The sequence below is a fragment of the Hemiscyllium ocellatum genome, chromosome 13 (assembly GCF_020745735.1).
Source record: "Hemiscyllium ocellatum isolate sHemOce1 chromosome 13, sHemOce1.pat.X.cur, whole genome shotgun sequence".
NCBI lineage: Eukaryota > Metazoa > Chordata > Chondrichthyes > Orectolobiformes > Hemiscylliidae > Hemiscyllium > Hemiscyllium ocellatum.
In genome coordinates this window covers 19,338,352-19,348,400 of record NC_083413.1, presented here as the reverse complement: position 1 = coordinate 19,348,400, position 10,049 = coordinate 19,338,352, and the positions used below count along the sequence as shown (strand labels likewise).

At 41.1% G+C, this 10,049-nt stretch overlaps 1 protein-coding gene across 1 annotated transcript; it reads left to right on the top strand.

The window, feature by feature from the left end:
* Positions 1-1,197: 1,197 nt before the first annotated feature.
* LOC132821453 (extracellular calcium-sensing receptor-like) lies at positions 1,198-8,960 on the top strand. The gene is made up of 5 exons (XM_060834040.1): positions 1,198-1,476; positions 4,456-5,289; positions 5,840-6,067; positions 7,677-7,800; positions 8,047-8,960. The coding sequence occupies exons 1-5, from the start codon at positions 1,219-1,221 to the stop codon at positions 8,958-8,960; spliced, it is 2,358 nt and encodes a 785-aa protein (XP_060690023.1). The 5' UTR covers positions 1,198-1,218.
* Positions 8,961-10,049: the final 1,089 nt, after the last annotated feature.

Genomic DNA, 10,049 nt, shown 5'->3' with positions numbered 1-10,049 from the left:
ACCGTCTTATTTTAACGATAAATCGTTTGACCACCGTTTTATTCATTAAAGTCAATGATGAATTAAAGCTATATCCTTTTCAGGTTATAAAAAAAACATAAAGTAACGACAATTTAGGGTATACGTGTAGAATGGTGTTTTGTCATCAAAAATATATGAGAATTTTTCAATGAACATAAACGCTTAAAAGCGTTTCTGCGATGCAACCGCCTATTTGATGAACTTGGTCGTAATTTTAAGAAGCTTTCTTTGCACGGTTTAATGAAAAGTTAAGTTATTGAGTGCAATGTCTCAAAATATCTCCAAAGATGTGCAAGATAGGTGGATTAGCCATGCTAAATTGCCCAAAGAGCTCAAGGATGTGGAGGCTAGGTGGGTTAGCCATGGGAACTGCAGCGTTATAGGGATAGGGTAGGGGGATGGATGTGGGTGGGACGGTCATTGGAGGGTCAATGTGGCCCCATTGGGCCGAGTGGTCTGTCTCCACGCTGTAGGGATTCTTTGATTTGCAAATTATGCACAATCCTTGTATATTGGTAAACAAAATGAATTAACGACTTTAATGAATAAAACTGGGGTCAAACGATTCACCGTTAAAATAGTACGATTAGCTTGTTATTCTTGAAGTGCAAATAAAGCTTCTTAACGTTATCATAGCTTTGGATTTAAAATAAGCAACTTGAAATGGTTGAGAAAAGAATTACATGGATGTCGTCAGGTTTTTAAGGGCTTGAGTTCCAGGGACAGGCTGAATAAGGTCGGATTATTTTCTCTGCAGCATCGCAAGCTGAGGGAAGTTATAAAATCACGAGGGCATGGAGAGGGTGAATAGTCAAGGTCATTTTGCCAGGGTAGGAGAGTCCAAAGCGAAAAGGTGTCGGTTTGAAAGAGACTTGCGGGACAACTTGTTCATGCAGACTATGGTGCATGCTGGGAGTGAGCTTCCAGCTGCGGTGGTGGAGGTTCGTACAATTACAACATTTGAAAGGCACCTGGTTGTGTTCATGAATAGGAAGCGTTTAGAGGGAAATGGGCCAAATGCTGGCAAATGGGACTAGAATAATTTAGGATATCTAAATGCATAGACGAGTTGGATCTATTTTCGTGCTGTACACGTCTATGACTCAATGACACTAAATCAGTATTAACATTATCCACATGCAAAATAAAATATTTTTCTGCAGCTTTTGGCCAAGAGGTTTGCGCTTTGTACTGACGATGATTTTTGCCATTGAAGAAATCAACAAGAACCCAAGGCTGCTTCCTAATGTTACCCTGGGTTACCGGATTTATGACACTTGTACCATGCCGTCTTTAACTCTGAAAGCAACTTTCCAGTTTTTAAACAGAGATGAAGTCATTTCCTCCAACTTGGCTTGCTCCAAGTCTTCCACTGTCTCTGCTATTGTTGGCGATGCGGCATCCTCGCAGTCTGGAGCAATGGCAACTTTAATTGGTCCGTTCAGGATTCCTATGGTAAGACGTATATAGATTTTAACTTCCAAAGTTAATGATCAGTAAACTGGATATTTGACAAAACGGCACACTGTTCAATATTATTCAGCAGGACTAGCGACATCTGTGGGTCGAGAAATGGAGTTAACTCTTGTTCAGAAGCCAAAATGCTCCATAGATTGTCCAGAACTCTCTATGAGTGTTTCAGATTTTCAGCATCCCTTTTATTCCGTTTTATTGTTATTAATAGACTCCAATGCAAATCGACTTATTTTCTTAATGCTTTTATATTTGCATGTTAATATTCTACGTAACTACACTGGGGACCAGTGTGAGCGATGGAAATGAAGATAAGGTGGCCAAATAGTATTATCGCTAGATTGGTAATCAGGGGCCCTTTTTCTAAGGGATTTGAATTCACGAAAAATTTGAAATAATAAAAAAATTAATGATGACCATGTCAGAGAAAAAAAACCCACCATCTGGGTTACTAATGCCCTTCAGGGACGGGAACTGCCATTTTCACCCGATCTGGCTATGTGTTCCTCCAGACCTTCAGCCACGTGTTTGACTCTTAACTGCCCTCTGGACAATTAGGCATGCTGGCCTGTTCATTGACACGCATATGCTGTGAATGAATTTTAAAATAAATTTGCAAAATCGCAGTGTTTCTGGCATTATGAGTAAATGCAATGAAAACGTAGACAAAACTATTTTAACCAATAAGAATAATGGCATCATTAGGCGTCATTTTGTAATTCAAACAGGAAAGATTGAATATCCAGTGGCTCATTTGTGTAGAAAACAGAGGGCTGAATGTGAGTATTTTAGCATTAAGAACAGCTCGATAGCGTTGAGTTGGACAAAAATGAGTCCTTTTGTGGAAGCAGAAGGAAAATTACAAAGGAGATCACCTCAAATAAATCCGAGAAAGAATTGTTTACACGTTCTTTCTCAAATAAAAAATGGATTTCAATGCCGCAAGCTGAATTCAATCAAGCTGAATAGTACCTTTCATTTAATGGGAAGCTGGTTAAGTACCCATGGAGGAAGGCGTGAATGTGGGTCTCCTCTGAATAGAGAAGTGAGGCAGACCTGTTAAGCAGAATGGATTACTTCTCTGCTGTGAAGTTCTATGAAATCCCGTTTTAATACATGGCTTCTTGCAAGTAATGATATTTTAAATAAATGAAATCAGTGAAGTTCTGTTTTCAATGATCGCAAGATTAAACGTGTTGGCGAGGCATGAAGATGTAAATTCACGAAGCGTTAACCTGTCTGATAGTGCTTTGTGTTGTGCTCCGTTTCTGGGTTTGGTGTTCCTCGCGTTCTCCCTTGTGTAAAATCGTCAGTGGTGTAGAGTGGATTCAATTCATCATGCCTCACTTGAAGAAAAGTTTGCAATCAAAATTGTTGAAGATGGTTATTGAGTAAACAACATATTAGTTTGAAAGTGAGTTGGTGTATTCCATGTGTCCCGCTCTAGTTCCGAATGCACTACAATATTCACAGCAAGGAAAGCAATGAAGAACATATAAATGACTGCCAATGTTTAAGTCATAGAACCATTGCACAAAGTGATTAATTTAGCTGTAGCAACTATTGATGCCATTAATCTTACTCCTCTGCATTTTTCCCAAATTATTATCTTCATTCCAGGAAGGAGCTGGAAAGGTGCAGCAGGTCAGGCAATATCCGAGGAGCAGGAGATTCGACGTTTTGGGCAGAAGCCGTTCATCAGGAATGTGGGGAGGTGGTGGAGGGAAGGGGGCAAACATACAAATAGTAGGGTGGAGGGAAGGTAGTTGGGAAGGCCATAGGTATTTGCAGATGGGGAGGGGGAGGCTCCTCCCCTTCCAGTCCACTAATCTCTGGATACAGCACATTATAGTCCACCATTTCTGCCACCTACAATCAGACCCCACCACCAGAGATGTATTTCCCTTCACACCCCATCTGCATTCTGCAGAGACTAGTCCCTCCGTGAATCCCTTGTTAGGGCCACCCGCCACCAACCTGCCCTCCAATCTCAGCAACCTCTCTTGCGGCAGCAAGAGGTATAAAACCTGCGCCCACACCTCCTCCCTCACCCCTGTCCAAGGCCACAAAGGATCTTTTCACATCCAGCAGAGATTTTCCTGCACATCCAAACACCTCATCTACCGTCTGTTGCCCTCGAAGTGGTCTCCTCTACACTGGGGAGTCAGGACACCAACCCAGAACTTTCAGGGAACAGCTCTTGGACATCGGCACAAAACAACCCAACCGCCCTGTGGCTGACCACTTCAACTCTCCCTCCCACCCTGCCAAAGACATATAAATCAATGGCCTCTTCTACTGCGAAATTCAAACCATCCAGCGACTAGAGGAAGAACATCTAATCTTCTGTCTTGGGACCCTTCAACCACAGCGCATCAATGTCGACTTCATCAGTTTCCTGATCTCCCCTCCCCAAACTCATTCCAGAGCCAAACCTCCAACTCGGCACTGCCCTCTTGAACTGTCCTACAGGTCAATTTTCCTTCCCAACTATCTGCTCCACTCTCCCTTCCGAACTTTCACTATCCCCCCTCCCCATCTGCATCTATCTATCGTCTTCCCAGCAACCTTGCCCTCAACACAACCCTCCTATTTAGCTCTACGCTCCTTTCCCCACCTCCATATTCCGGATGAAGGGCTTCTGCTCAAACGTGATTCTTCTGCTCCTCGGATGCTGCCTGACCTGCTGGGCCTGTCCAGCACCATACTTCTCGACCCTCCACTGTGAATCTAATAAGCGTCTTTTGAACTTCCTCCACGCTTTGGAAACACAGCAATTTCATTCCGAATCTTTGGAGATGTCCCAGTGTTAAATGTTCCACACGGTTTTCTGTAACATTCACACGTTCTCATAGCTGCAGCCTGGTCCGATTAGTTCCATCACTTTCTGAAAGTGAAAAAGAAAAATCATCAGCTTCCAAATAGGAAAACGTGACATGCTCCACTTTTAATCTTCCACAGGTCAGCTACTTTTCCACCTGCGCATGCCTGAGTAACAGGAATGAATACCCATCGTTTTTCAGAACCATACCGAGTGACTACTTTCAGGCAAGAGCCTTAGCCCATCTGGTGAAACGCTTTGGTTGGACATGGATCGGGACGGTTAGAAACGACGATGATTATGGTAACTTTGGGATGCAAGCTTTCACCGAAACTGTCCAACATTTGGGAGTTTGCATTGCTTTCTCTGAGTCTATTCACAGAAGCTACCACAGAGACAAGCTACTTCGAATCGTAGACACTGTCCGGAAATCTTCAACCAAAGTTGTAGTGGCATTCGTTGCGCCCGAGGAAATGAGCATTTTATTCAGTGAGATTGCTCGACAGAATGTCAATGGCGTACAATGGATAGGAAGCGAGGCTTGGGTATCTACGCAGTTTCTACCCCCGGAAGAAAGCAGGCGGTTTGTCGCTGGCGCAATCGGAGTTGCAATTCGCCAGGTAGATATACCAGGACTGAGAGAATTTCTCATGGACGTCCATCCTTCCATGTATCCAGGTAACCGTTTAGTGAAGGAGTTTTGGGAATCAACTTTCAGCTGTGCACTAAGAGGCACAGATAACAGAATAGATCAAGTTCCCTTAACCATGATGAAAGAATGTACCGGAAGAGAGAGTTTGCGATTGACACACAATGAACTTACTGATGTCTCACAGTACCGGGTGACTTACAATGTTTATAAAGCTATATATGCCATAGCGCATACTCTTCATAACATGCTGTCGTGCAAAAGTGGCAAGGGAACATTTGTCGAAAATACTTGCGCAGATATCTCAAGTTTCCAACCCTGGCAGGTATGGGGTCAGTTAGATCATTTCTATTTTTGCTGTTTATTCTGTCATGGGGTTTGGGTGCCGTCAGCAAGGCCAGCATTTAGTGTCCATTTCCGATTGTGCTTGAACTATGTAGCGTGTTTAACCATTTAACATGGTACGTCAAAGTCAAAAACATTTATGTTTGAAATCACAAGGAGGGCTGACGGCATCGTAATAGCAGGCCTCCTTCCCGAATTAACATTACTGAAGTAGATTGACTTTTCAACAACTGACAATGGTTTCACAGTCTCCACCATCAAGAGCACTTTCAAATTCAGATTTATGAACTGAACGTAAATTCTAACAGTTCTCGTGCTATTTCTACCTGGGATAAATTAACTACTCAGTGACACGGCTATCATGGTCCCGACTTCCCATCTGGAGAAGCCCCTTCTGAATGCATGCACATTTCTAAACTATTTTTGATTCTAGCATAAAAAGCAAGTGGGTAGTAAAACGCTATTAAATGCTTCACCTATTATTGTAAACACAGTTTGTCAACTCCTGATTGTTTTTGCTCTACTTAAAGCTACTGCATTTCATGAAAACAGTCAATTTCACGACCAAGATCGGTGAGAACGTCTATTTTGATGATAATGGAGATCCAGTGGCTACCTATGACATCGTAAACTGGCAACCCAATGCGGCTGGCGGCGTGGACATCATCGGTGTTGGAGTCTATGACGGCTCAGCCCCCCCAGGGAAAGAAATTATGTTAAAGGATGAAGCAATTATATGGAGTGGAGATCAGATTACGGTACAAGTACTATGGCGTAAAAACAATGACTGCAGATGCTGGAAACCAGATTCTGGATTAGTGGTGCTGGAAGAGCACAGCAGTTCAGGCAGCATCCAAAGTGCAGCGAAATCGACGTTTCGGGCAAAAGTTTTTTGCCCGAAACGTCGATTTCACTGCACTTTGGATGCTGCCTGAACTGCTGTGCTCTTCCAGCACCACTAATCCAAATACTACGGCAGCGAGCTGAAAACTCCCCCTCCAACAAATGCAAAAATCCTCAATGGTAACCAGAGAGCCGGATAAGCTGCAATTGTTTCCCTGGTAGCAGAAGAGGTTGGTGGAAGGGTTGGGTGTTCTGACTGATGTGTACATAATAATAACAGGCATAGACACGCCAGATTATGAGAATCCTTACCTATGGCAGACGTTGTTAAGATCAGAGGACATAAATTTGCAACGAGGAGCAAACGATTTATACGAGATCGGAGAAAAATTGTTTTCACCGAGTAGCTGGTAGAAAATGGAAAATATTGCCTCCGAGGGTGTTGCTTTTACAATATTTAGGACACTTTGAGATAAGGACTTAAATGCCAAGGGCTTATTAGGCTATGGACCAAGTGCGGGCAAATGGAATTAGTATAGTTGGCATAGACATGATCGGCCGAAGGACCTGTTTCCAATTACTCTCATTCCTTTAAATCTCACCAAAACACGAATCAATCAAATCCTCTTTAAGCTTTGGGATTTCAGGGAATGCACGTTCAGTTCAGGTAAACTCTTCTTATAAACTATTTTAGCTCCTTTTACAGCTTTCTAGTGATACGGGCTGTTCTGCTTCCAAAGACAACCTACTTTACTTACCTGCAGAGCCTATGCTGAATATAGTTTCTCCAGATGTGATCTAACAATGGTTTTATTTAATTATTGGACAATGTTCTCTAGATATAAATACTACAATTTCATTCTTTATCGTTCCATTTTCCGAACTAAAAGCTAAAAATATGGCGAAAAAAAATGCTTGTGAAGCAGAACTTGCGTTACTAAGTGAGTAATGGTAACATTGCAACATGGCTAGAAATGCACACCACCAGAATAATGTTCTAGGGATAGACCATGCCAGATAATGAAACTGGAATTTCATATCGCCTGGAAATAAAATCTAGCACAGCAGCGATTCTTATAAAAACACATCTGGTCCAGTAACATTCTTTTAGAAAGGAAATCGTTATTTGTCGCGTTCCCAGAATAGTCTAATAAACCGACAATGAAGGCATTCAGGAAGTAGTAACCAATTGTGGACTTGTTCACATTCCATAAACGAATCCATCTTGGTTTGACGTTAATCAGATTAGATTTCTCCAGGGCATCAGTCAGTTTTTTTAAAAAAAAATCCATTCAAATAATTTCCCGAAAATTCAATCGGGATGGACGGGTTGGGCCGAAGGGTCTGTTTCTATGCTGTACACCTTTCTGACTATATCACTCTATGTTAATGTTAAAATTCCAACAACAGTATCACCTGCAATGTTGAAGATGACGGCAATTTCCTGCTTCCCACTTTCTTAAAGAAAATTGTTGAATGGCAGTTGGTAAATAAAGAATCTAACTTTTTCTTCTTTATAATTAGGTTCCACGAGCAGTTTGTTCCAAAACTTGCCCCAATGGAACAAGGAAAGCAACAAGGAAAGGACAACCCCTTTGTTGCTTTGACTGCATTAAATGCGCTGAAGGTGAAATTAGCAACGTCACTGGTAAGGACCAACAGGGGATTAACTGTTGTAGTTGTTTGCTTGCTGAGAAAGTGTTTCAGAATTTGAGAGGTCTTTACGGTTTTGCTAGAATCATAAAACATTTCACATAAATTACGAACAGTAAGCAGGAGAAATCCTACTGAAATGTTAAGAATTGAATTCTTAAACATTAACGCATTGGTGTGTTTTTTTTAAAAAGAAAACTAGATTCATTTTCCATTGTACTTTTTATTTTCTTCCATTTAGATTCACCAGATTGCATTAAGTGTCCACGGCAATACCGGTCCAACCGGGGACGTGACGAATGCATCTTAAAGGAAATCGAGTTCCTTTCTTTTGGTGAGCTGATGGGTACTATTTTGGTGACTCTGGCATTTCTCGGAGCCTCTATCACAATCAGTGTATTTGTTTTGTTTTATGTTCACAGAAACACTCCAATTGTTAAAGCAAACAACTCCGAGTTGAGTTTTTTGCTTCTTTGTGCATTAACCTTGTGTTTTCTGTGTTCAATGACGTTCCTTGGAGAACCTTCTACCTGGTCCTGTATATTGCGTCACACAGCATTTGGTATAATTTTTGTGTTTTGCATTTCGTGTGTTTTGAGTAAAACAGTTGTTGTGGTGATGGCATTTAATGCAGTCCTTCCCAGCAATAACATGATGAGGTGGTTTGGACCTACACAGCAGCGCTTATCTGTGTGTGTCCTTACACTGGTGCAATGTGTAATATGCTCAGTCTGGCTAAGAACATCACCTCCTTATCCTCTAAAGAACAGTGATTATTTCACTGAAATAATTGTTTTTGAATGCAATGTAGGTTCACCAATAGCTTTTTATTGTGCGCTGGGTTATATTGGATTTCTGTCTTGTGTGTGTTTTGTGGTTGCTTTTCTAGCTCGTCAACTTCCAAACAATTTCAATGAAGCTAAACACATCACTTTTAGTATGCTTATCTTTTGTTCTGTGTGGCTAACTTTTATTCCAGCATATATCAGCTCCCCTGGTAAATACGCTGTAGCTGTGGAAGTCTTTGCTATTTTAGCATCTAGCTATGGACTAGTTTTCTGTATTTTTGCCCCCAAATGTTATATTATTTTGCTGAGAAAAGATAGAAACACAAAGAAGCATCTGATGGATAAAACAACTTCCAATGATCATTAGTTATTCCTGCAAAATGTGGCGATGAAATTTATGAAACTTTGTTACTCTCTTGAATTAAATGCTGTTGCAATTTGTCTTGACAAATTTTGACATGCGAATAAACTGTATGGTCTGCATAAATTGTAAACAGGTTGTTATGAACAATATAATTATGATCTACCGTACTGCCTGCATGAATTAAAAATCCAGTTATCACCAAAACCTTTGAAATAGTGATGAGTTCTTTGACAGTTAGAATTATCGTTGTAGAAACTTAAAAAAAAACTTTCTGAAACAGAACAGAGCACAATTTGGAGTCATTGCCTTAAGCAGCCATTGAATGGACTGGGCATTATTTCTCATGCACTATGCATATGAAGCCATGAAGGAAACATTGCATTTTGTTTTTTCTGGACATGAACTTGATATGCTGTGAACTGATGTTGCCTCTGTCACGGAACGTGTTTTGTCTCTGTTGCTGAATATTATTTAATTGGAGAAGCTGTGAGTGTGTTGCTGGGAAAACACAACAGGCATAAGTCCTTCAATAGGATTTCCTGCTCCTCGGATGCTACCTGACCTGCTGTGTTTTCCCAGCAACACAGTCGAGACTCTGATCTCCAGCATCTGCAGTCCTCACTTTCTCATAATTGGAGAAGCTGCTGAACAGACAGATTTTGAAGCCCTCGTCCATGAATCACAAAACATTATCATTCAAGTTCATTGCATACTAATGAAGACAAAAATAATGTTGATCTTTATTACAAAGGGAATGATGTATAAAGGTAGGGAGATTTTGGTATAATTATACAGGGCAGTAGTTAGACTCCACTGGAAGACTACAAACAGTTTTGGGTCCCTCATCTAAGGAAAGGAAGATTAGCCATGGAACTAATCCTGAGAAGTTTCACCATGCTGGTAGCAGCTAAGGAAGGACTGCCTTATGAAGAGGGGTTGAGTAGGTTGACCCTGTACTGATTGGAATTGAAACATACAAGATTCTTTGGTGATCTGATGAGTAGATAAGGAAAGGTTTCTTTCCTTTTGTGGGTTTTCCAGAATTTATAATCTCAGAATAATCTTTAAAACAGAGATTAGGATGAATTTCTT

Coding starts and splice junctions, on each gene's coding strand:
- LOC132821453 (XM_060834040.1), top strand. CDS start 1,219: ATGATTTTTGCCATTGAAGAAATCAACAAGAACCCAAGGCTGCTTCCT. Junction 1,477..4,455: donor GTCCGTTCAGGATTCCTATG/GTAAGACGTATA, acceptor AATCTTCCACAG/GTCAGCTACTTTTCCACCTG. Junction 7,801..8,046: donor TGAAATTAGCAACGTCACTG/GTAAGGACCAAC, acceptor TCTTCCATTTAG/ATTCACCAGATTGCATTAAG.